Source organism: Neoarius graeffei, chromosome 27 (genome assembly GCF_027579695.1).
Source record: "Neoarius graeffei isolate fNeoGra1 chromosome 27, fNeoGra1.pri, whole genome shotgun sequence".
NCBI classification, from domain to species: domain Eukaryota; kingdom Metazoa; phylum Chordata; class Actinopteri; order Siluriformes; family Ariidae; genus Neoarius; species Neoarius graeffei.
Window position 1 is genome coordinate 17492089 of NC_083595.1, and position 27779 is coordinate 17519867.

The 27779-nt window shown below is 41.0% G+C and overlaps 1 protein-coding gene across 1 annotated transcript in view; it reads right to left on the reverse strand.

Annotated features, from left to right (window-relative positions):
* The window catches only part of il1rapl1b (interleukin 1 receptor accessory protein-like 1b), a 1244729-nt gene that overhangs the window by 885633 nt on the left and 331317 nt on the right, over positions 1-27779 (reverse strand). The window contains exon 3 of the mRNA XM_060911511.1: positions 2227-2506. Coding sequence (XP_060767494.1) covers positions 2227-2506 — 280 coding nt within the window. The remainder of the gene's footprint in view (positions 1-2226; positions 2507-27779) is intronic.

Consider the following 27779-nt stretch of genomic DNA (forward strand, 5'->3'; position numbering starts at 1 on the left):
TTTCAATGTGTGTGTGGGATTTTATAAATGCTGTTTAATAAGGCTTTTTACACTATTTTGAGTTGCCAAATTAATTAAAAAATACTGATATTTTGGTGAATTCAATGGGCTTTCTTAAAATAATGTCCATGTTTTGAAGGAAAAGTTGAGCACTGCTCTGCTGCATACATGTATGGTTTTCTTTAATTTAATTCAGAATTTTATCCATAAAACCAGTCTGTCCTTGGGATTTACATATTATATTTATTTTGTATCATGTATTGTATTTACTGCCCAAAACATAAACTTCAGCATGGCATACTGTTCAAGCAAACTGTCAAACAGTGGCACTTAATACTTCTCCTCACTTGAGTCAATATCACATAAGAAAAATTCAATGTAAGTTCAAGGTCTTTGTCCATCACTGTATTTGATTCTTATCTCTTTGAGTCTCATCTCTTCTCTCCATGCTATCCCCCTCCTGATATTTCTTCTATTGATGACTGTCTGTGTTCTATTTTTTTCAATGCTTTAAGCTTGTCTGTTATCTTTAGGCTCACGTAAATTGCCATTTTGTTTTCTGCCTGTCCTTTTTGGTACGTACTATATCTGGTATGTTTTCTTTTACATTACATTACAGGCATTTGGCAGACACTCTGATCCAGAGCAATGTACAGCATACCCAGAGCAGCCTGGGGAGCAGTTGGGGATGAGGTGTCTTGCTCAAGGGCACTTCAGCCATTCCTGCTGGTCCAAGGAGTCGAACCAGCGACCTTCTGGTCCCAAATATGCTTCTGTAAGGCCATGGCTTCCCCTTTTGGTGTATTTGCTTCTCTTTCTGTAGTGTCATTTTTAAAGTGTCTTTGGGTGGGTGAAAGACGCTATATAAATTAAACTTGTTGTTGTTAATTCCATCAGTGTACAAGGAGATTATTGTGGTCCTTATTCTAGTTCACCTCAACAGCAAATTTCAAATGCAAAATATACACTCAAACTTTTATATTCACATACTGCACAAAAAGCATTGTCTCCTCTTGTTGGAGATAGGAGGATACAGCCTGAGGCCATATAAGGTCAGCACTGACTCAGAGTCAATAAAAAAAAAGTGTGTGATTATACCATGTTGATATTTTATGAAATTCCTTACAAGCAATGTTTAGTGCTCTTTGCATGTTGAAGTTTTTAAAGGGCAGCAAGGCATCCAAAGACGCTCCAGAGAGTTTCTGTTCTTGCTCACCTATGAAAGAGCTACAGTTGATTTTAGTTGCATTTTTGTCCTACTAATTCCACAAGTGAGTGAGTGAGTGAGTGAGTGAGTGAGTGAGTGAGTGAGTGAGTTAGTTAGTTAGTTAGTTAGTTAGTTAGTTAGTTAGTGCCATGTTCTTGCTTGAACTGATAATCACATCATCAGCTTTTCTCTGGCTAATCAGACACAAGGTACGCCACCACTCTTGCCGGAGCAGTTGGGGGTTAGGCGCCATGCTCAAGGGCACTTGAGTCAGTTGAAGGAGTAGGACAATGGAGTTTCTTAACTAGCCTGGGTTTAGGTTGTTCAATATCTCTCTCTCTCTCTCTCTCTCTCTCTCTCACACACGTGTGTGTGTGTGTGTGTGTGTGTGGTGAGCTGCGATGGACTGATGTCCCAGTGTATTTGTGCCTCACACCCAGGTTTCCAGGATCTGGATCAACCACCACCTTGAGCAGTGCTGACTGAATATGTGGATGAAATCAGTGAGACAGAGACAGTGATACGGCAGCTCGCTGGCTGCATTGTATAAAAAAGACTCTTATGGGAGGACTTTAAAGCAACCTGATTTATGATAGTGTTTAAATAACCCTTTCTCTTCAGTGCAACACTCTGAGAGAAGAAAAAGAATGAGACCCTTTGATAGTCAATGGATTATACAGTAAATATACCAAAACAAGAGAGTGGCAGTCTTTACACTGGCAATCCAGCAATTCATCTCTTCTGCAAAATGTTATGATATAGCTTTCATTGGCAAATAGCTCTGAGTCTATTAACTTTTTGTTTGTACAGAAATGCTCTGAACTCTAATACAACTACAATAATAATTACTTAAACTCAAACACAACTACAATAATAATGAGCTCACACAGTACAGCTGTTAATATAGTATCAAAATAATTAGAGGTTTTATAGCTGGAGCTTTGGGTATGACATTTTAAAGCCTAAAAGATAAACAAAGGTAAGGTTTTCCCAAAACAACAACAAAAATTGCTGCTTACCGGAGCACACAGGAGTAGTGACCAATATCTTGTAATTCAGCTGGTCTGAACCAGATGGAATCCTCCTCCTTGCTCATCCTAATCCCGTCGAAGGTGATGGGCTCCTCAAAATCCCCATGGCCCATACTTTTGTACCACATCAAGCTGAGGCCAGCACTCTGAGCATGAGTATAGTTTGCTCGGATATATCCATAAAACAATGCACACTTAATCCTCACTGGCTCGCCATGAAGAACTTTGTATTTTAAGTAGTCCACTGACCAGTCTGTACAGCCATCCACTGTTAATAAAACAGAAAGGAAGATGTCAGTGGTGTAAACTGTAATAACACGTGATAGAACTCTAAAGCATTTAGTGTAACTTCAAAAAGTTAAAATATTTGTTTTTACAGTTAAACCTTCAGCAACATGTACTGAATATCTAGAGTGAGATAGATAGATAGATAGATAGATAGATAGATAGATAGATAGATAGATAGATAGATAGATAGATAGATCTTTTGAAAAAAAATTCAGCACCCGCTTCAATTTTTTTTTTCTTCCTGAAATCAGCATCTCTCTGAATGGCAGCCATTTCATTCCTGTGTCTGTGCTGGAATTCCAACACAAGCATACCTCATTTAACTGAATGAGGTACTGATGAGGCGATCACCTGAACCAAATCTTGTTTAGTGAGGAAAAGTATAAAAATCACTGCTGTGGTCATCACTATTCTCTTGCAGAAGTATCAGTTTGGATGGCAAAAACAGTGCTAGTAGTACCTTAAATTTGAATACAAAAATATCTATTCATCATGCCAAAAGAGTTAAAAAGACAAGTTTTGAGTGACAAAAAGAAGGGTTCAATTCTGGCTTTCTTGGCAGAGAGACAAAGTATGCATCAGGTTGCGTCCATACTCAAAATTTCAAAGACGGCAGTTCAAGGTCAAGCAGCAGACAATTGGGACAACAAAGGTACAGACTGGCAGAGGGTGAAAATGACTCTCCACTGACTGGGATGATCGTCAATCCTTCAAATGTCACTTAACAGCCGTAGGATGACATCAAGTGTCCTACAAAATGAATGGCAAATGGCAGCTGGTGTTAAATGCATGGCAAGGACAGTTGGAAACAGGCTTCTCCGGGTGGGGTTGAAGTCATGCAAAGTTAGAAAAAAGCCCTTCATCCAGGCTTAGGTTTGCTAAAGACCATAAAGATTGGACCATAGAGGACTGAAGTAAGGTAATCTTCTCTGATGAGTCCAATTTTCAGCTTTTCCCATCGCCTTGGTCGTCTAATGATGATTCAGAGACCCGGAGAGACCCCAGCCTTGCACAAATTGTGAAATTTGGTAAAGGATCAGTGATGATCTGGGGGTGCTTCAGCAAGGATGGAATGGTGCAGATTTTTGTTTGTGAAGGACACATGAATCAAGCCATGTACAAGGTTATCCTAGAAGAAAACTTGATTCCTTCTGCTCTGACAATGTTCACTAACTCTGAGGATTGGGTTTTCCAGGAGGACAATGCTCCATGCCACACAGCCAGGTCAATCGAGGTGTGGATGAAGGACCACAAGATCCAGACCCTGTCATAGCCAGCCCAACCTCCAGATTTGAACCCCAATGGAAACTTCTGGAATGGGATCAAGAGGAAGAAAGATGGTCACAAGCCGTCAAACACTGAGCTGATTGAAATTTTGTGCCAGGAGTGGCATAAAGTCAACCAAGAGCAATGTGAAAAACTGGTGGAGAGCATCCCAAGATGCATGAAAGCTGTGATTAAATGTCAGGGTTATTCGACCAAATATTGTTTTCTGAACTCATCCTATGTTCAAACATTAGTATTGTGTTGTTTAAAAGTGAACATGATCTTGATTTCTATGCATTACTTCAAGGTCTAAAAACAATTCTTTTTTGTTGTTGTTGTTGTTGTTGTTGTTGTTATTTTAACCAGTTGTCATTTTCTGCAAGTAAATGCTCTAAGTGACAATATTTTGATGTGGAATTTGGAAGAAACTTTGTCAGTAGTTTATGGAATAAAACAAAAATCTTCATGTTCCTCAAACACATACATATACAGTGGTGTTTGAAAGTTTGTGAACCCTTTAGAATGTTCTATATTTCTGCATAAATATGACCTAAAAAATCATTAGATTTTCACACAAGTCCTAAAAGTAGAAAAAGAGAACCCAGTTAAACAAATGAGACAAAATATTATACTTGCTCATTTATTTATTGAGGAAAATGATCCAATATTACATATCTGTGAGTGGCAAAAGTATGTGAACCTTTGCTTTCAGTATCTGGTGTGACCCCCTTATGCAGCAATAACTGCAACTAAATGTTTGTGGTAACTGTTGATCAGTCCTGCACACCGGCTTGGAGGAATTTTAGCCCATTCCTCCGTACAGAACAGCTTCAACTCTGGGATGTTGGTGGGTTTCCTCACATGAACTGCTCGCTTCAGGTCCTTCCACAACATTTTGATTGGATTAAGGTCAGGACTTTGACTTGGCCATTCTAAAACATTAGCTTTATTCTTCTTTAATGATTCTTTGGTAGAACGACTTGTGTGCTTAGGGTCGTTGTCTTGCTGCATGACCCATCTTCTATTGAGATTCAGTTCATGGACAGATGTCCTGACATTTTCCTTTAGAATTTGCTGGTATAATTCAGAATGCATTGTTCCACCAATGATGGCAAGCCATCCTGGCCCAGATGCAGCAAAACAGGCCCAAACCATGATACTACCACCACCATGTTTCACAGATGGGATAAGGTCCTTATGCTGGAATGCAGTGTTTTCCTTTCTCCAAACATAACACTTTTCATTTAAACCAAAAAGTTCTATTTTGGTTTCATCTGTCCACGAAACATGTTTCCAATAGCCGTCTGGCTTGTCCATGCGATCTTTAGCAAACTGCAAATGAGCAGCAATGTTCTTTTTGGAGAGCAGTGGCTTTCTCCTTGCAACCCTGCCAGGCACACCACTGTTGGTCAGTGTTCTTCTGATGGTGGACTCCTGGGGCGGGTAACAATGGTCTTGAATTTCCTCCATTTGTATACCGTGTGTCTGACTGTGGATTGGTGGAGTTCAAACTCTTTAGAGATGGTTTTGCAACCTTTTCCAGCCTGATGAGCATCAACAACGCTTTTTCTGAGGTTCTCAGAAATCTCCTTTGTTCATGCGATGATACACTTCCACAAACATGTGTTGTGAAGATCAAACTTTGATAGATCCCTGTTCTTGAAATAAAACAGGGTACCCACTCACACCTGATTGCCATCCTATTGATTGACAACACCTGACTCTAATTTCACCTTCAAATTAACTGCTAATCCTAGATGTTCACATACTTTTGCCACTCACAGATATGTAATATTGGATCATTTTCCTCAGTAAATAAATGATCAAGTAAAATATTTTGTCTCATTTATTTAACTGGGTTCTCTTTATCTACTTTTAGGATGTGTGTGAAAATCTGATGATGTTTTAGGTCATATTTATGCAGAAATACAGAACATTTTAAAGGGTTCACAAACTTTCAAGCACCACTGTATGTATGTGTTTGAGGAACATGAAGATTTTTGTTTTATTATATATATATATATATATATATATATATATATATATATATATATATATATACACACACAGTGGGGCAAAAAAGTATTTAGTCAGCCACCAATTGTGCAAGTTCTCCCACTTAAAAAGATGAGAGAGGCCTGTAATTTTCATCATAGGTACACTTCAACTATGAGAGACAGAATGGGGGGAAAGAATCCAGGAAATCACATTGTAGGATTTTTAATGAATTAATTGGTAAATTCCTCGGTAAAATAAGTATTTGGTCACCTACAAACAAGCAAGATTTCTGGCTCTCACAGACCTGTAACTTCTTCTTTAAGAGGCTACTCTGTCCTCCACTTGTTACCTGTATTAATGGCACCTGTTTGAACTCATTATCAGTATAAAAGACACCTGTCCACAACCTCAAACAGTCACACTCCAAACTCCACTATGGCCAAGACCAAAGAGCTGTCAAAGGACACCAGAAACAAAATTGTAGACCTGCACCAGGCTGGGAAGACTGAATCTGCAATAGGTAAGCAGCTTGGTGTGAAGAAATCAACTGTGGGAGCAATTATTAGAAAATGGAAGACATACAAGACCACTGATAATCTCCCTCGATCTGGGGCTCCACGCAAGATCTCACCCCGTGGGGTCAAAATGATCACAAGAACGGTGAGCAAAAATCCCAGAACCACACGGGGGGACCTAGTGAATGACCTGCAGAGAGCTGGGACCAAAGTAACAAAGGCTACCATCAGTAACACACTACGCCGCCAGGGACTCAAATCCTGCAGTGCCAGACGTGTCCCCCTGCTTAAGCCAGTACATGTCCAGGCCCATCTAAAGTTTGCTAGAGAGCATTTGGATGATCCAGAAGAGGACTGGGAGAATGTCATATGGTCAGATGAAACCAAAATAGAACTTTTTGGTAAAAACTCAACTTGTCGTGTTTGGAGGAGAAAGAATGCTGAGTTACATCCAAAGAACACCATACCTACTGTGAAGCATGGGGGCGGAAACATCATGCTTTGGGGCTGTTTTTCTGCAAAGGGACCAGGACGACTGATCCGTGTAAAGGAAAGAATGAATGGGGCCATGTATTGTGAGATTTTGAGTGAAAACCTCCTTCCATCAGCCAGCCCATTGAAGATGAAACGTGGCTGGATCTTTCAGCATGACAATGATCCCAAACACACCGCCCGGGCAACAAAGGAGTGGCTTCGTAAGAAGCATTTCAAGGTCCTGGAGTGGCCTAGCCAGTCTCCAGATCTCAACCCCATAGAAAATCTTTGGAGGGAGTTGAAAGTCCGTGTTGCCCAGTGACAGCCCCAAAACATCACTGCTCTAGAGGAGATCTGCATGGAGGAATGGGCCAAAATACCAGCATCAGTGTGTGAAAACCTTGTGAAGACTTACAGAAAACGTTTGACCTTTGTCATTGCCAAGAAAGGGTATATAACAAAGTATTGAGATGAACTTTTGTTATTGACCAAATACTTATTTTCCACCATAATTTGCAAATAAATTCTTTAAAAATCAGACAATGTGATTTTCTGGATTTTTTTTTCTCATTTTGTCTCTCATAGTTGAGGTATGCCTATGATGAAAATTACAGGCCTCTCTCATCTTTTTAAGTGGGAGAACTTGCACAATTGGTGACTGACTAAATACTTTTTTGCCCCACTGTGTGTGTGTGTGTGTGTGTGTGTATATATATATATATATATATATATATATATATATATATATATATATATATATATGACTCTTATTTATAGAGTGTCTTGTAAAAGTATTCATCCTCTTGGTGCTTGTCCTGTTTTGTCACATTACAAGCTAGAATTAAAATGGATTTTCAGGGGGTTAGCACCATTTGATTTACACAACATGGCAACCACTTTAAAGGTGCAAATTGTTTGGGATTTTATTTTATTTTAATTTTTGGTGACACAAACAATAATTAAGATGAAAAAACAGAAATCTGTAGCGTGCATAGGTATTTACCACCCCCAGTCAATACTTTGTAGAGCCACCTTTTGCTGCAATTACAGCTGCAAGTCTCTTGGTGTATGCCTCTATTGTCCTGCTGGAATGTGAACCTTCGTCCCAGTCTCAAACCTCTGGCCAACTCAAACAGGTTTTCCTCCAGAATTGCCCTGTATTTAGTGCCATCCATCTTTCCTTCAATCCTGATCAGCTTTCCTGTCCATGCACATGAAAAACATCCCCACAGCATGATGCTGCCACCACCATGCTTCACTGTAGAAATCGTGTTCTCAGGGTGATGAAAAGTGTTGGGTTTGCGCCACACATGCCATTTCCCATGATGGCCAAAAAGATCAATTTTATTCTCATCTGACCAGAGAATCTTCTTCCATGTGCTTGGGGAGTCTGCCACATGCTGTTGGGCGAACTCCAAATGTGTTTTCTTTTTTTTTTTTTTTCTTTAAGCAATGGCTTTTTTGCCACCCCCACTCTATGGAGTGTACGGCTTAAAGTGATCCTATTGACAGATACTCCCATCTCTTCTGTGAATCTTTGCAGCTCCTTCACTGTTATCTTTGGTGTCTTTGTTGCATGTCTGATTAATGCCCTCCTTGCCCGGTCTATAAGTTTTGGTGGGCGGCCTTCTCTTCTCAGGTTTGTAGTGGTGCCATATTCTTTTCATTTTGCTATAATGGATTTAATGGTGCTCCGTGGTATATTCAAAGTTTGGGATTTTTTTTTTTTATAACCCAACCTTGAGCTACACTTCTCCACAACTTTGTCTCTGACCTGTTTGGAGTGCTTCTTGGTTTTCTTGTCGCTTGCTTAGTAGTGTTGCAGAGTCAGGGTCCTTCCAGAACAGACATCATATGACTGATCTTGTGATACTTTGAATGAACACAGGTGGATCTTAATCAACTAATTATATGACTTATGAAGTTACTTGGTTGAACCAGCTCTTATTTAGGGGTTTCATATAAAAGGGGGTGAATACCTTTGCACACTCCAGATTTCTGTTTTTTCATCTTAATTATTGTTTGTGTCACAATAAAAAAATAAAAAAATAAATAATAATAATAATAATAATAATAATAATAAATGCACCTTTTAAAGTGGTAGGCATGTTGTGTAAATCAAATGGTGCTACCCCCCCCCCCCCCCCCCCCCACACACACACACACACAAAAAAAAATCCATTTTAATTCCAGCTTATACTGTGACAAATCAGGACAAACACCAAGGAGGATGAATACTTTTGCAAGGCACTGTATATTCACCAGCCTTGACTAACTGGCAAAGGAGGAGGCATCACAGTTACTTATAATGATAATCTCGGCATCACACAAAAACCTGGTCATAAATTAAATGTGTTTGAAGTTCTTTATAATAACATATGTAGCCACAAAACAACAACAACAACAAAAAGCCTTCCCAGTCAATTCTGCTAATTATTATTTACAGACCCCTGGGGCCATATTCTGTCCTGGTTGTTTCCTTAGATAAAGCTTTCATTGTTGCAGACTTTAATGTTCACTTTGATAACCCAGAAGACCCTCTGAAAACAGTATTCATGTCTATTCTAGATTCAGTAGAGGTTAATCAGAACATCATTAGACCTACTCATAATGGTTGGCATACAACACATGGTGGTCAGTAGTCTCCAGGAGTTATCAACTTTGATCGGCTCACCCTCAGACCCCACAGAACTTGATCAGGTAGTTGAATGCTATGAGCCAACATTCTATGATACCTTAGATAATGTAGCACCACTTTAAAGAAAAATAATTAGAGAGAAAAAAAAACTAGCACTCTGGTATAAGACCCATGCCCAGATGACTGGGTGGTATAACACCCAGATTACACATGGACCTTAAAACAGATCACTCAACAATTAAAATCTAAATGACATCAAACAAAATTGGTCATATTCCAGTTAGCTTGGAAGGAGAGCCTCTTGAAGTATAGAAAAGCCCTTCAACCTGCTAGATCAATGTATCTCTCCACCAAAATAGAAGAAGTGATGGTGACCAGAGAACCAGTTACAGCCTTTGACACCATTCATCATACCATTCTCTTTGATAGACTAGAAAATATCATTGGAGTTAAGGGAACTGCCCTTTCCTGGATCAGGTCTTATTTAATGATCGTTATCAGTTTGTTGATGTAAATGGTGACTTTTCTATGCATACTAAGGTAGTTTGGTGTTCCACAAGGTTCTGTCTTCAGCCCACTGCTTTTTATGCCCATAGTTCATATTAGTTCATATGTTCAAAGTCTTTATTTTTCTGTAAAGCTGCTTTGTGACAATGTCTATTGTTAAAAGTGCTATACAAATAAATTGATTTGATTTCACTGTAGGCGGCACGGTGGTGTAGTGGTTAGCGCTGTTGCCTCACAGCAAGAAGGTCCTGGGTTCGAGCCCCGGGGCCGGCGAGGGCCTTTCTGTGTGGAGTTTGCATGTTCTCCCCGTGTCCGCGTGGGTCCCCTCCGGGTGCTCCGGTTTCCCCCACAGTCCAAAGACATGCAGGTTAGGTTAACTGGTGACTCTAAATTGACCGTAGGTGTGAGTGTGAATGGTTGTCTGTGTCTATGTGTCAGCCCTGTGATGACCTGGCGACTTGTCCAGGGTGTACCCCGCCTTTCGCCCGTAGTCAGCTGGGATAGGCTCCAGCTTGCCTGCGACCCTGTAGAAGGATAAAGCAGCTAGAGATGATGAGATGATTTCACTGTCAATCTGCCTCTCTACTTTGTCTCTTTTATTCTTCCTTGGCCAAAGCTCCTTCTATTCTTTCTGCATATTTCTATGCAATGACTGAATTGCAGGGCGGCACGGTGGTGTAGTGGTTAGTGCTGTCGCCTCACAGCAAGAAGGTCCAGGTTCAAGCCCCGTGGCCAGCGAGGGCCTTTCTGTATGGAGTTTGCATGTTCTCCGGGTGCTCGGGTTTCCCCCACAGTCCAAAGACATGCAGGTTAGGTTAACTGGTGACTCTAAATTGACCGTGAGTGTGAATGGTTGTTTGTGTCTATTGGGCCTTTTCCATTACCCTTTTTCAGCCCAACACGGCTCACATTTCGACTACCTCAGAGCAGCACGACTGAGCTCACTTCAGCCTTACTCAGCACCCAAAACTCGCACGGTTTTGGAGTGAGGCTGAAGTGAGCCAAACCGAGCCGAATGGGGCTAGGGGCGTGAGGAGACGCTCCCCTGTGCACTGATTGGTGAGGAGGAGTGTCCTCACATGCCCACACACGCCCCACGAGTATGCTGGGAACCACCATCTGTAAACACCGTAAACCCGGAAGAAGAAGAATTACGACAAATTATGCACCTCGCCTCATTTATACACTCTTGCCAGTATCTGTTGGCGTTGTCGGTAACAACAAGCCACAGCACCAAGACCAGCAACACTAACGACTCCATGTCCTCCATGTTTATTGTTTACTATCTGGGTCGTGAGACTACCGCTTAAAAGGTCACTGATGTCACTGTTTGCGCCGCCTAACGACATCATGTGACGTCCACCCACTTTCGCTAACTCCACCCAATGTGTCCACCCACTTCCAGCCAGTACGGTTCAGCGCGGTTGGAGTGAAATGCAACCCCAACAGCCCCACTCAGCTCAACTCAGCCCAACTCAGCACCGCACGGCTCAGCCCAACTCATCCGCGTTGGTAGTGGAAAAGCCCCATATGTGTCAGCCCTGTGATGACCTGGCGACTTGTCCAGGGTGTACCCTGCCTTTCGCCCGTAGTCAGCTGGGATAGGCTCCAGCTTGCCTGCGACCCTGTAGAACAGGATAAAACGGCTAGAGATAATGAGATGAGATGAGACTGAATTGTATCCTGCATCATGCAGTCAAAAGAGATCAGCAAGGGTACAGAACAGGGAATTTTCTAACTGCCTCTGAATTAGCTTATATCCCCCTAACCTGTCTCACAGCCAATCTGCAAAATAAAATAAAAAATAGGAATGTGAAGGTATTTGACATGCTGCTGGGTTCAAGAATGATGATACTTATTAAAGTGCTACAGTTTTCTGTTGCTATGGCAATGGAGAAATGGGTTGCTTCATCAGAACTACAGGGGGTGGGGGAGTAACATTGCTAATCAAGCTGTGGCTAATTAAGACTTGTTTTGTGCACTGTAATAACTACAAGGCGTCATGGTAATCTGTAATTAAAACAAGCAATTGCTAAGACAGATATAATTATATTCACTAATTATCACCACTGTCTTTTCTATCTGCATGCAAGAAGTCTATGACAGCAACTAGATGTGAATGCCTCTGCTCATGCACAAACCTTAAGGTTTGGTATATGGTTCGAGCTATAAAATTGGCCAATATTAATGTTTTTCAGATTTATGGAAATATCACTAATGAAGCACTGAATTGTGTATTTAAATATTCTTGAAGAAAGCTGCATTCATGAAAGTGATACTGTTTTGAATAACAGCCAGACACATGGTTGGTTTTCATCATTCGCATCATGAGTTTACTAATGCAGCAGTTTTCTATATAAACACACATTAAACAGTTGTAAAAGTACCATGTATGTAAGGGGATTTGCAGGAAGCTTTTTGTGCTGTATGTAGTTACAGGACTAAATACAATATGCTAAATAGCAATCTGAATTTGGACTGTAATATTTCTTGTTAGTTTGCATATTCATCTGCCAACATGTTTGTGTTGACAAATGATTCATAAATCATGTAAACCACTTGATAGACATCTGTCAATTTGTGGGCATTTTTAAACAATGATACACATATTTTTCTGCAACTGCTTGCACTCAAGACAAAAAAAAAAACTTTCATATGTTCTATAATGGGCGGCACAGTGGTGTAGTGGTTAGCGCTGTCGCCTCACAGCAAGAAGGTCCTGGGTTCGAGCCCTGGGGCCGGCGAGGGCCTTTCTGTGTGGAGTTTGCATGTTGTCCGCGTGGGTTTCCTCCGGGTGCTCCGGTTTCCCCCACAGTCCAAAGACATGCAGGTTAGGTTAACTGGTGACTCTAAATTGACCGTAGGTGTGAATGTGAGTGTGAATGGTTGTCTGTGTCTATGTGTCAGCCCTGTGATGGCCTGGCGACTTGTCCAGGGTGTACCCCGCCTTTCGCCTGTAGTCAGCTGGGATAGGCTCCAGCTTGCCTGCGACCCTGTAGAAGGATAAAGCGGCTAGAGATAATGAGATGAGATGTTCTATATTCATTACATGTAAAGTGAAATATTTCAAGCCTTATTTTGTTTTAATATTGGTGATTATGGCTTATAGCTCATGGAAATAAGAAATCCAATATCTCAAATTATTTGACTATTTCCTAAGATCAAACAAAAAAGTATTTCCAATACAGAAATGTTCAACTTCTGAAAAGTACGTTCATTTATACACTCAATACTTGGTTGGGGCTCTTTTGCCATGAATTGCTGCATCAATGCAGTGTGGCATGGAGGCGATCAGTCTGTGGCACTGCTGAGATGTTATTGAAGCCCAGATTGCTTTAAAAGTAGCCTTCAGCTTGTCCATATTTTTTGGGTCTGGTGTTTCTCATCTTCCTCTTGACAATACCCCATAGATCAGGGATATTTAACTAAAATTTGAGGAGGTCCAGTTGAAGCAAATCTCCTCAAGCAGAGGTCCGGGACATCATAATGTTTAATTTGCGGTGTGATTGTGATACAGAAGTAGCATAGTTTTATCATTTGAATTATCTGAATGAATGAACAGACAAAAATCAACAAAAATACAATTTTAAATAATTTCAATTTCTTTTATTAACACTGAAACACAGGCTTACACTGTATGGCTGCAGTTAAAAATAAATGCAAGAAAATGAATAAAAATGACTCAATTATGCATCAGAAAACAAAAAGTGCTTCAGAAAAAATGGCAGCAGCTTGAGCTTAATTTTGATTTAACAATCTCAAAACACCTTAACTATTTCTCTTGCAGATTATCTTTCCCCCTTATATTCCACTTCCCCACTTTCTTTTCAGTGTGAAAATTGAGCTTTAGTTTGCCCTACCAACATTTTAAATCTGGGCCTGAATGGTGTCAGGGCCATTCTCATGCACATGTGCAGATGCTCATTGGTCAGCTTGGAACGATGTTTTGTTTTTATTATGTTCATTGTAGAGAAGGCTGCCTCACAGCTGTATGTGGAGCCAAACATGGTCAAGGTAAACAGGGCCACCTTCCTCAGATCTCTGAGGGAACTCTGAGGGAACATTCATGAGCACGTTGTTGTGCGGTGAAAGAATGGCTTAAGATCTGGGTGGATTGATCATATTGGGCAATGAGACTGCGAATTTTCTGGGACCGGAGTTCAGACTTGGGAGGGTATGATTGATCAAATGCTTTGTGCTTTGTCTCGTAGTGGCATTTGACATTAGCGCTTTTAATAAGTGCCATGGTTTTGGAACATATGAGACACACTGGTTTCATGCTAGCGATCGGAAGAATGAACATGTATGCGTCGGTTCATTCCGCCTTGAAAGTTCTGTTTTCGGTGTCTACTTTTCTCTTTTTTGAAAGCGCCATGGATTTTCTACCTTTTGTGACTTCCACTCACATATTTTCTCCCTGTATCGTTAATTGTCTGCCTTTGTTGGTCATTCGTTTCAATCGCTTGTCGTTATCCTTTCTCCTTCTCTCTTCCCTGTCTGTGTCTGTCTGTCTGCACAGTCTCGGTCTGTAGTTACAGCTTGCTCTGAATTCAGGCTAGAGATTTGATTGGCTATCTAGAATCACGTGAGTAGTACAAATCGCACGCGATTGGTTTGTATGTTCCAATCCTTGCTCAGTACAGTGCTCTTTCAAAACATAGCTGTGTCAGACAGGAAAGGAGTAACGTAGTGACTTAAAATTGATTCGCCCGTCAAAATTAAAAATAATTTCATAATTTGTTAAACATAAGTCCGGGTCCGTAAGGGATGACGTTTAGGTCCGGACGCGGACTGCGGTCTGCCAGTTAAAGACCTCGGCCATAGATTCTCAATAGGGCTCAGGTCAGGTGAGTTGGCTGGCCAATCAAGCACAGTAATATCATGGTCAGCAAACGATTTGGTAGTAGTTTTAGCACTGTGGGCAGGTGTGACACCCTGCTGGAAAAGGAAATTGGCATCTCTGTAAAGCTTGTCAGCAGATCGAAGCATGAAATGCTCTAGAATCTCCTGGTAGGTGGCTGTGTTGACTTTAGACTTGATAAAACACAACAGACCAACACCAGCAGATGACATGACACCCCTAAACATCACAGACTGCAGAAACTTCACAGTGGACTTCAACCACCTTGGATTCTGTGTCTCTCCACTCTTCCTCCAGACTCTATGACCTTGAGTTCCAAATGAAATGCAAAATTTACTTTCATCTGAAAAGAGGACTTTAGACCACTGAGCAACAGTGCAGTTCTTTCTCTCCTTAGCTCATGTAAGATGCTTCTGTCATTGGCTATGGTTCAGGAGTGGTTTGAATGCAACAGTTGTAGCCCCTTTCCTGAAGATATCTGTGAGTGGTGGCTCTTGATGCACTGACACCAGCTTCAGTCCACTGCTTGTGAAGCTCTCCCAAGTTCTTGAATTGACTTTTCTTGACAATCCTCTCAAGGCTGTGGTCATCCCTGTTGCTTGTGCACCTTTTCCAGCCAGCATTTTCAGAAATTATTTTCTGTGGCTTACCCTCCTTGTGGAGGATGTCAGTGATCGTCTTTTGGACAACTGTCAAGTCAGAAGTCTTCCCCATGTTTGTGGTTGTGTGTACTGAACTATACCAAGAGATACACAGTATTTATATTGTTTGAATAGTAATTTACTCAAACTCAGAATTAAATATTCTAATATTTTGACATATTTTTGTGCTGCAGGCCAGAATTACCAACAATTAAAATAGAAAAATGCTTGAAACATTTTAGGTGGCATGGTGGTGTAGTGGTTAGCACTGTCGCCTCACAGCAAGAAGGTTCTGGGGTTTAACCCAGTGGCCAATGGGGGCCTTTCTATGTGGAGTTTGCATATTCTCCCCTTGTCTGCGTGGGTTTCCTCCAGGTGCTCTGGTTTCCCCCACAGCTCAAAGACATGCAGGTTAGGCTAATTGGTGGTTCTAAATTGACCATAGGTCATGGTTGTTTGTCTCTATGTGTCAGCCCTGTGATGACCTGGTAACTTGTCCAGGGTGTACCCCACCTCCCGCCCATAGTCAGCTGGGATAGGCTCCAGCTTGCCCATGACCCTGCACAGGATAAGTAGTTACAGATAATGGATGGATGGATTGAAACATTTTAGTTTACATGTATTGAGTCTCAAATATATTACATTTTCACTTCCTTAAATAACTGATGGAAAATTTTGAACTTTTTCACAATATTCTTGGGTATTTTTAGCTCATCTGGCCACAGGCCAAGCCAGATGAGTTTATGTGATCATGCATCATCCATCCATCATCGTCTGTCCACAATTTACAAAAATTGTTCCTCCTCCTACAGGACTGATTAGATTTTGATCAAGCTCATACACACTGTTCCTCAGGTGGGTGTGCATAAAAATTGTCAGGCTGGTGGTGCCACTTGTCATTGTGGTTAACATTGTGTGACATTATGAGAAATCCAGTTAAGGATAAATAAATAAACTGGCAATATTATATTTTATAATAATTTATTATGGATTTACAACCCCAATTCCAAAAAAGTTGGGATGCTGTGTAAGCTGGAAATAAAAACAGAATGTGATAATTTGCAAATCATGGAAACCCTATATTTCATTGAAAAAATAGTACAAAGACAAAATATCAAATGTTGAAACAGAAATATAATTGTATTTTGAAAAATATATGCTAATTTTGAATTGGAATTCCAGCACAGACACTGAAATACAATGGCTGCCATACACAGAGATGCTGGTTTAAGAAAAAAAAAAAAAAGACATGGTCTCTTAATTTCCAGAAGTGGATAGTGAACACAATGTAAATGAAGCATGTTTCCCATTTAAGTTGTACATTTTTTAGTTGATTTAAGTATGTAGGAACTTTCAAGCTGTAATACAAAGACTTTCTAATTAAAATGGGTACAAATATGAGATGACACAGGGGCCAAATTCCCTTAGTCATCCATCAACATCGGAAAGATAAGAGAACTGTCATGCTCCACCCCAGACATCCACTCCGGAGATTATGGATCTCTCACGCCAGTGCCGATTCGGATCCGGGACAGGAATTCCCTCTCACCCTTATTCACTTCCTGGGTTTCACTGCTGTGTGTACATAAGCCATTTTCAGACTCAGACTTTGCCGGAATGTCTCGTTTGCTTCTTTAGTCATTTCTGTGCCTCTTTTACTGTTCATGGTTACAGTGGTGCTTGAAAGTTTGTGAATCCTTTAGAATTTTCTATATTTCTGCATAAATATGACCTAAAACATCATCAGATTTTCACACAAGTCCTAAAAGTAGATAAAGTGAGCCCAGTTAAACAAATGAGACAAAAATATTATACTTGGTCATTTATTTATTGAGGAAAATGATCCAATATTATATGTCTGTGAGTGGCAAAAGTATTGAAAAGTTTTGGTAAACTGGGATGTATGGATGCTGTCAGTCCCCACTCGCTTGCCCACTCAAGTTTGTTGACGGTGTAGTGGCTGGCTGCTTTATGTCCCGGGGCTCCCTCATGCCTGTGTTACCTTCTGGCTCTCTCCTTTTAGTTATGCTGTCATAGTTAGTTGCTGGAGTCCCTGCTTGTACTCGGTGCAATATGTATACTGCTCCTACTTATTCAGGTGACATTGGGCATACCTAATAACCTGTGTTTTCTTCCCCCCCCACCCCAAATCTGTCCCTCTGAATTACATGGAGTCAACAGGAAATCTTTTGGTGGAGAGGGTGGAGACCTCGACTGGCTATTGTAGCCTGCAGGGAATCGGCCGTCAGACTTTCTGTCGCATGTCCCAGACCCGGTGAAATGTAACTGAATTGTCTTGGCCAGCTCTAAGGGTCCCATCTGCATCTCATCATTGCTGAGGAGTGTGCTCCCATCACCCAATCAAACATCCAGCCAGAGCAGGTCATGATATATTTTTTACCATATTAACATGCCATTGTTGTGTGTTATGCCTGATGTAAAGACTCTCGTCTCTGCGAGCCTACCACACAGATTTAATACTTGTCATTTTTAGGGAATACCTAACAACATGTGTTTTCTTTCTCTCTCTCTTCCCCTTCTTTCTCTTCTGCCCCTCGGACCTGCTTGATCCATCCTGGTGCCCTGTGTCTGGTCGGAGTTTTATCGCACCGCTCCTGTGAAGGACGGCCCCATGAGGACAGTTGAGGGTTATACCTGGAGGATGCTCTGGACTCTTACAGTCATGCTTTTATGGCTGAGTACTACAGTTGTCTTGCTAACTTTAGGACTGCAGTTATCATGAACAGTTTTGCACTCAAGTTTCCATCAATGAAGAGTTATAACATCAACGAAACTGTCCTCATGTTAAAACTGTTAATATTATAGTCAGGCTGTCTGTTGTTGCCCAAATGAGGATGGGTTCCCTTTTGAGTCTGGTTCCTCTCGAGGTTTCTTCCTCATGTCGTCTGAGGGAGTTTTTCCTTGCCACCGTCGCCACAGGCTTGCTCATTGGGGATAGATTAGGGATAAAATTAGCTCATGTTTTAAGTCATTCAAATTCTGTAAAGCTGCTTTGCAACAATGTTTATTGTTAAAAGTGCTATACAAATAAACTTGACTTAAGAGAGGCCTGTAATTTTCATCATAGGTACACTTCAACTATGAGAGACAGAATGGGGGGAAAGAATCCAGGAAATCACATTATAGGAATTTTAATGAATTAATTGGTAAATTCCTCAGTAAAATAAGTATTTGGTCACCTACAAACAAGAAAGATTTCTGGCTTTCACAGACCTGTAACTTCTTCTTTAAGAGGCTCCTCTGTCCTCCACTTGTTACCTGTATTAATGGCACCTGTTTGAACTTGTTATCAGTATAAAAGACACCTGTCCACAACCTCAAACAGTTACACTCCAAACTCCACTATGGCCAAGACCAAAGAGCTGTCAAAGGACACCAGAAACAAAATTGTAGACCTGCACCAGGCTGGGAAGACTGAACTGCAATAGGTAAGCAGCTTGGTGTGAAGAAATCAACTGTGGGAGCAATTATTAGAAAATGGAAGACATACAAGACCATTGATAATCTCCCTCGATCTGGGGCTCCATGCAAGATCTCACCCCGTGGGGTCAAAATGATCACAAGAACGGTGAGCAAAAATCCCAGAACCACACGGGGGGACCTAGTGAATGACCTGCAGAGAGCTGGGACCAAAGTAACAAAGGCTACCATCAGTAATGCACTACGCCATCAGGGACTCAAATTCTGCAGTGCCAGACGTGTCCCCCTGCTTAAGCCAGTACATGTCCAGGCCTGTCTGAAGTTTGCTAGAGAGCATTTGGATGATCCAGAAGAGGATTGGGAGAATGTCAGATGAAACCAAAATAGAACTTTTTGGTAAAAACTCAACTTGTCGTGTTTGGAGGAGAAAGAATGCTGAGTTGCATCCAAAGAACACCATACCTACTATGAATCATGGGGGTGGAAACATCATGCTTTGGGGTTGTTTTTCTGCAAAGGGACCTGGATGACTGATCCGTGTAAAGGAAAGAATGAATGGGGCCATGTATCGTGAGATCTCATCTCATCTCATTATCTCTAGCCGCTTTATCCTTCTACAGGGTCGCAGGCAAGCTGGAGCCTATCCCAGCTGACTACGGGCGAAAGGCGGGGTACACCCTGGACAAGTCGCCAGGTCATCACAGGGCTGACATATAGACACAGACAACCATTCACACTCACATTCACACCTACGGTCAATTTAGAGTCACCAGTTAACCTAACCTGCATGTCTTTGGACCGTGGGGGAAAACGGAGCACCCGGAGGAAACCCACGCGGACACGGGGAGAACATGCAAACTCCACACAGAAAGGCCCTTTGCCGGCCCCGGGGCTCGAACCCAGGACCTTCTTGCTGTGAGGCGACAGTGCTAACCACTACACCACCGTGCCGCCCTTGTATCATGAGATTTAGAGTGAAAACCTCCTTCCATCAGCAAGCCCATTGAAGATGAAACATGGCTGGGTCTTTCAGCATGACAATGATCCCAAACACACCGCCCGGGCAACAAAGGAGTGGCTTCGTAAGAAGCATTTCAAGGTCCTGGAGTGGCCTAGCCAGTCTCCAGATCTCAACCCCATAGAAAATCTTTGGAGGGAGTTGAAAGTCCGTGTTGCCCAGTGACAGCCCCAAAACATCACTGCTCTAGAGGAGATCTGCATGGAGGAATGGGCCAAAATACCAGCATCAGTGTGTGAAAACCTTGTGAAGACTTACAGAAAACGTTTGACCTTTGTCATTGCCAACAAAGGGTATATAACAAAGTATTGAGATGAACTTTTGTTCTTGACCAAATACTTATTTTCCACCATAATTTGCAAATAAATTCTTTAAAAATCAGACATTGTGATTTTCTTGATTTTTTTTTTCTCATTTTGTCTCTCATAGTTGAGGTATACCTATGATAATTACAGGCCTCTCTCATCTTTTTAAGTGGGAGAACTTGCGCAATTGGTGACTGACTAAATACTTTTTTGCCCCACTGTATATAGAAGGTTGGGGAGGTGGTTTATCAACTCTGAACAAATATTTTTTGTTTAAAGATTCAATTTGAGAATTTTAATCGGAATATTTTATTTTCAACAAGATTCCTGCCATTTGTCACTTTTGCTCATAATTACTGTGTGTGCAGAAGGCATTTCAATTATCATTTATCCATGTCTACTTAAGTGCCAGAACAAAATGTATATTCTTCTATCTCCATAACCCCTGAGGGGACATGTCATCCTGTAGTGAATCCTCAGCAGGTTAATGCTGTTGTTAAGATGAAAAGACATGTAACAAGGTATCAGGAAAGAAATGACACATATAAGATAAATTTTCATATGTATGTATTGATGGACGAGTGGATGGATGGACAGAGACAAATCTACAGGAGGCCATTTTGCCAATTAAGCAAGCAAAAATAACAAGAGTTAAAAATTATTTACATATTGTTAAACCATAAATTAAAATGAAGGGCTTGTCCATGCATATTTTTCTGTGGCCTCCTGTCTATACGAATGCGATATTTTCCAAACCACCTTCCAGTGTGTGTGTACCCGTACCCATTGCTGTTTTATGAATGACATTATGGATGTACTATAATTCTGTTTATCATGGCTGCTGACCAGGATGTATGTATGTATGTCAGAAGACATACATGTATGGTGTGCTGTAATTTCTGATTTGATCACGTGTTTGCACTTTGAGTTTGCTTTCTTTTTATTATAATTCCCTCATGCTGTGGAACGAGATTATGATGTACTGTACTGCTCCTGAATCATACTGCTCCAATGCTACAAACCACACAGACAGGGGTGCTGCTAGAAATTTTGGGCCCTATGAAACAATATAATACCCCCCCCCCCCCCCCCCCCCCATTAAATAAAATAAATAAATAAACCCTTAATTTATCCAGAGGAAGTGTTACTAGTGTAACTTTCTAACAAAAAACACACATGAATTCAAAAGTCTGAGTTTGTCAAACATGAATAATGACCCACTGGATCTGACCATCTCTACTGAATGGATCACAGAAGACAGACCTTGTTTATACCCTGATATTACTTTTCACCACTAGGTGTCAGTATTTAATTGTAGACCTACCCAGGCTGTAGCTAGTAGATAAACTAGTAGATAAGAATAAACTTCGTGTAAGCTGGCCTCGCTGTCACAAACAGACTTCCAAATTCATCCTTATGTCTCTTTCATGTACTGACTTATTATATACAGTTACATTTCTAGGTTGATGAATAACTGTTGAACTGATAGATTGCATGGTGTCTGCAAGAAATCTGAGGGGGTTTTTTCCCTTTTTTTTTTGCTGTGCCAATTTATTAGAAAACATAGTTAATACAGTAATCAGCAATCCAATGAGGAAAAACTCAACATTTGTCAACTTATTAAAAAAGACTTGAACAATAACAACAAATATAAATGTGAACAATGACAAAACATCTAAGCATACAAACAGGTCAAATGGCAGAGAATAAATCCCTCAACTTCAAATATTTAGTGTCTCAATATTTAACAGCCCCAAATGAGTTAGATAACCATTGTACATACTCTACATACAGTTTTAAAGTGACTTATGGGCTTTGTTGTGCAACAGAGGAGAACATTTTTTTTTAACACAATAATGAATTTTACATCAACAAATTGGTCATACCATGCGACCTCCAAATGGATACATCAAAAACAGAAAAGAGTATTATCTCTGGCTGCATCATGGCTTGAAGAGGGCCCTGGCTCTAAATTATCCATAACCATAAGGTACATAATGCTCACTCAAGTTTGTTGACGGTGTAGTGGTGGGCTGGTTTATGTCCCAGGGCACCCTCATGCCTGTGTTACCTTCATGTCTTTTAGTTATGCTGTCATAGTTAGTTTTGCCAGAGTCCCTGCTTGTACTCAGGGCAAAACATCTCATCTCATTATCTCTAGCCGCTTTATCCTGTTCTACAGGGTCGCAGGCAAGCTGGAGCCTATCCCAGCTGACTATGGGCGAAAAGCGGGGTACACCCTGGACAAGTCATATACCGTTCTTACTCATTAAGTGACATTGAGCATACCTATCCACCTGTCTCCCCCCCACCCCCCCACCCACACACACACACTGTCTGTCTGTCTCCCTCTGAGTCACATGTCGATCAAGAAACCAAGCTGCTGACCTCTTCTGCTCCTCGGACCTGCCTGATCCATCCTAATGCCCTATTTCTGCCTGGAGTCTCATCACATTGCTCCTGTGGAGGATGGTCCAATATGGACAGTCAAAAGTCGCACTTGGAAGATGGCTCTGGACACTTACAGTAATACATTTATGTCGGAGGATTTCAGTTGACTTGCTAACTTTAGGACTGCAGGTGTCATGAACAGTTTTGCACTCAAGTTTCCATTAATGAACAATTTATAACTTCAACAAAGCAGACTTCATGTTAAAACTATAATGAATTTCCTGGTTTCACAGTTATCCATTGTGACTATATAGGACACTGTTATAGAAGCACATTACAGTGCTGCTTGAAAGTTTGTGAACCCTTTTGAATTTTCGATATTTCTGCATAAATATAACCTAAAACAACATCAGATTTTCACACAAGTCCTAAAAGTAGATAAAGAGAACCCAATTAAACAAATGTGACAAAAATATTATACTTGGTCATTTATTTTTTGAGGAAAATGATCCAATATTACATATCTGTGAGTGGCAAAAGTATGTGAACCTTTGCTTTCAGTATCTAGTGTGACCCCCTTGTGCAGCAATAACTGCAACTAAACATTTCCGGTAACTGTTGATCAGTCCTGCACACCGGCTTGGAGGAATTTTAGCCCATTCCTCCATACAGAACAGCTTCGACTCTGGGATGTTGATGGGTTTCCTCACATGAACTGCTCGCTTCAGGTCCTTCCACAACATTTTGATTGGATTAAGGCCAGGACTTTGACTTGGCCATTCCAAAACATTCTTCTTTAACTATTCTTTGGTAGAACAACTTGTGTGCTTAGGGTCATTGTCTTGCTGCATGACCCACCTTCTCTTGAGATTCAGTTCATGGACAGATGTCCTGACATTTTCCTTTAGAATTCACTGGCATAATTCAGAATTCATTGTTCCATCAATGATGGCAAGCTGTCCTGGCCCAGATGCAGCAAAACAGGCCCAAACCATGATACCTCCACCACCATGTTTCACAGATGGGATAAGGTTCTTATGCTGGAATGCAGTGTTTTCCTTTCTCCAAACGTAACACTTCTCATTTAAACCAAAAAGTTCTATTTTGGTCTCATCCATCCACAAAACATTTTCCAATAGCCTAATGGCTTGTCCATGTAATCTTTAGCAAACTGCAGACGAGCAGCAATGTTCTTTCTGGAGAGCAGTGTCTTTCTCCTTGCAACCTTGCCATGCACACCATTGTTGTTCAATGTTCTCCTGATGGTGGACTCATGAACTTTAATGTTACCCAATGTGAGAGAGGCCTTCAGTTGCTTAGAAGTTACCCTGGGGCCCTTTGTGACCTTGCCGACTATTACATGCCTTGCTCTTGGAGTGATCTTTGTTGGTCGATCACTCTTGGGGAGGGTAGCAATGGTCTTGAATTTCCTCCATTTGTACACAATCTGTCTGATTATGGATTGGTGGAGTCCAAACTTTTTAGATGGTTTTGTAACCTTTTCCAGCCTGATGAGCATCAACAACGCTTTTTTTGAGGTCCTTAGAAATCTCCTTTGTTCGTGCCATGATACACTTCCACAAACGTGTTTTGAAGATCAGACTTTGATAGATCCCTGTTCTTAAAATAAAACAGGATTCCCACTCACACCTGATTGTCATCCCATTGATTGAAAACACCTGGCTCTAATTTCACCTTCAAATTAACTGCTTACCCTCGAGGTTCACATACTTTTGCCACTCACAGATATGTAATATTGGATCATTTTCCTCAATAAATAAATGACCAAGTTTAATATTTTTGTCTCATTTGTTTAACTGGGTTCTCTTTATCTACTTTTAGGACTTGTGTGAAAATCTGATGTTTGAGGTCATATTTATGCAGAAATATAGAAAATTATAAAGCGTTCACAAACTTTCAAAGCACCACTGTATTTATAATCATGTTATCTGCTATCACCCAAATGAGGATGGATTCCCATTTGAGTTTGGTTCCTCTCGAGGTTTTGTCCTCATATCGTCTGAGGGAGTTTTTCTTTGCTACTGTACCGGTGCCACAGGCTTGGTCATTGGGGATAAATTCGTCATAAAATTAGTTCATCTTTAAAGTCTTTAATTTTCTGTAAAGCTGATTTGCAACAATGTCTATTGTTAAAAGTGCTATAACAATAAACTTGACTAAAACTTGACATAATTCAGAGTCTGTCATATCATCGCACTAACACAGTATGTTGTGAAAACTGTGTGTATGTATCATTAACATTTGGATAGAATGAGTTGCATGCTTGGTTAGTAACATTCGCTGATCATAAAGGGAAACACATCTTAAAAGGGTGATCTTAAAAGTGGCAATGACATTATCCCCTTTACATCTTAAGTCAAGCTATATAATAATCTTTTTAGCCAGTTTTTGTCCACTTCATATGCCAGTTGTCCGTTTCATTATTGGAATGTCTATATGAACATTATCAGCTAAAATTGTACTTGCTTGCTCTAGCTAGCTGCTCACATGGTTAATGCAGCATAAATACTAAAAACCAGTCTGCATGAGCCTTAACCACAAAGCCCTTTATTCACAGATTGCACTGTAAATACATTATCAACAAAATACTGCTCACCTCCTGTTTCAACTGGGAGGGAGGTTGAGGCAAGGGTTTCCTAATCCTGAGGCTGCATCTGTGCATGTTGAGGGCAGACCTCATTAGTGAACAAGATCGTTATTAGCATGCATCTTAACCTAGCTGGTGCACTAGCTGTACAGTGGACCTACAAATTCACCAAGCTCTTTGCAGACCAAGCTCTTTACCAAGCTCTTTACATTCATTACTTGTCCCATTTTCAGTAGCAATAAAGGTAACCTATGAAATATTTCAGTAAAAGTGACACTGCATTGTAAATTAAGTTGTTAGCTTGATCATCCAAGCAGTGGTTAAGCCACAATAATAATTTTCTGTAGCATTAGCATGTTAGGTTAACAGCCACCGAAGAAAGGTCAGTGAATAAATGTATAGGCTACCTTTCTTTGGAAAAAAAATGGGTGACTAACTGTTGGCCCTTTTTCTCTCTCTCTTAGCTTTCTGCTGCCACTCTTTATGTTTCTGGTAACCTGCCTTCTTCATGATGGTGCCAATCGACTGATGGTTCACCATCAATTATTTTTCTATCATGCACAGCTAACATTAGTGCTGGATTGGAAAACAACAAACCTAACATTGTGTCACACTCTGGCTCTGCCTACGCAAGACTGTACCATGTAATGAATAGGGAGAGGAGTGAAATATAAAGACTATATTTATTATTATCTATTTATTTATTATCTATTAATAATCTATTAATAATTTATTTATTATCTATTAATAATAATCTATATTTATTATTACTATCTATTTATTATCTATTCTAATAATTTTGCAGAAAATGAAAAAAAATTTTTTTCTTAAATTAACTTATACATGGTAATAATGTTAATATTGGGCGTCACGGTGGTGTAGTGGTTAGCGCTGTTGCCTCACAGCAAGAAGGTCCTGGGTTCGAGCCCCGTGGCCGGCGAGGGCCTTTCTGTGCGGAGTTTGCATGTTCTCCCCGTGTCCGCGTGGGTTTCCTCCGGGTGCTCCGGTTTCCCCCACAGTCCAAAGACATGCAGGTTAGGTTAACTGGTGACTCTAAATTGACCGTAGGTGTGAATGGTTGTCTGTGTCTATGTGTCAGCCCTGTGATGACCTGGCGACTTGTCCAGGGTGTACCCCGCCTTTTGCCCGTAGTCAGCTGGGATAGGCTCCAGCTTGCCTGCGACCCTGTAGAAGGATAAAGCGGCTAGAGATAATGAGATGAGATGAATGTTAATATTGTCCTCTGAGGGCCCTCTGTCAATGCTGGGCCCTTAGAATCGTCCTAACTTTCCCCCCTCTGATGGTGCCCCTGCACACAGATAATGAAGAAATGAGTTGCTATACTTCATTGTCAGTCTGTACATTGTCATCCTTGTGTTTTGTCATTTTTTCTTTTGAGAACTTTTTTGCCAGTTGCAACCTTAACCACTGACCCAGCAGTTACTGAAGATGAATAAATTATTCGTTTTCATTTCCCTTTTTTCTGGCTACTGCCTCATATAGAGGCTGTAGCCACTATGTCATCGTGTTGTAAGAATCTAAGAATGAGTGTACAGTGCCTTGAAAAAGTATTCACACCCCTTGAACTTTTTCACATTTTCCACCTTACAACCACAAACTTAAAAGTTTTTTATTGAGATTTTATGTGATAGACCAACACAGAGTATCATATAATTGTGAAGTGAAACGAAAATGATAAATGGTCTTCAAAATTTTAAACAAATAAAAATCTGAAAAACGTGGTGTGCATTAGTATTCAGCCCCCTGTACTCTGATACCTCTATGTAAATACAATCCAGTGCAATCAATTGCCTTCAGAAGTCATCTAATTAGTTAATAGAGTCCTACTGTGTGTAATTTACTCTCAGTATAAATACACTTGTTCTGTGAAGGCCTCAGTGGTTTGTTCGAGAACACTGAAGAACAAACAGTATCATGAAGACCAAATAACTCACCAGACAGGTCAGGGATAAAGTTCTGGAGAAGTTTAAAGTAGAGGTCTGCGCGGGACAGAATTTTCAGTCCCGCTCCCGCCCGCTCCCGCATTGTGCAGTCCCGCTCCCGCCAAGAATTATGATTTTCAGTCCTGCTCCCGCCCGCGCCTGCCATATTTTGTCCCACTCCGGCCTGCAAATCTCGCATGATGCAGACATTCGCGTTATTTCTCATGAAAGTTCTTGTCATTGGCTTGGGGAATTAAACATGCTGAGCTTAGCTGAGCTCTCCACTGACCGATCCTTCACCTAGCGCACGTAGTGAGAGTGCGCGTTGCCAGGCAGCATGCGCAGCTGAGGCTTTATAGAGATACCCATTGTGAGCTTCACTAGAGGAGCTCTGCTCTTCTGCCATGATCGGAGATCTCAAACATGGAAGAGCGGAAAGGAATTGGAAACGTACGTGAGATTAGACCACTGTGGCAGCGGGGGCGTGGCCAAGCAGCAGTCTGTGAATGGAGGGCGGGGTCGGGGAAGGTAAGTGGCTAGGTCATTACACCTGATGTCAATTTGTGTGTGTGTGTTTGTTTGTTGCAGGGATGGAGTATAAAGGGAGGGGGAGAGGAAAGAAGAGGGATTCGCTCCCCGACCACAAC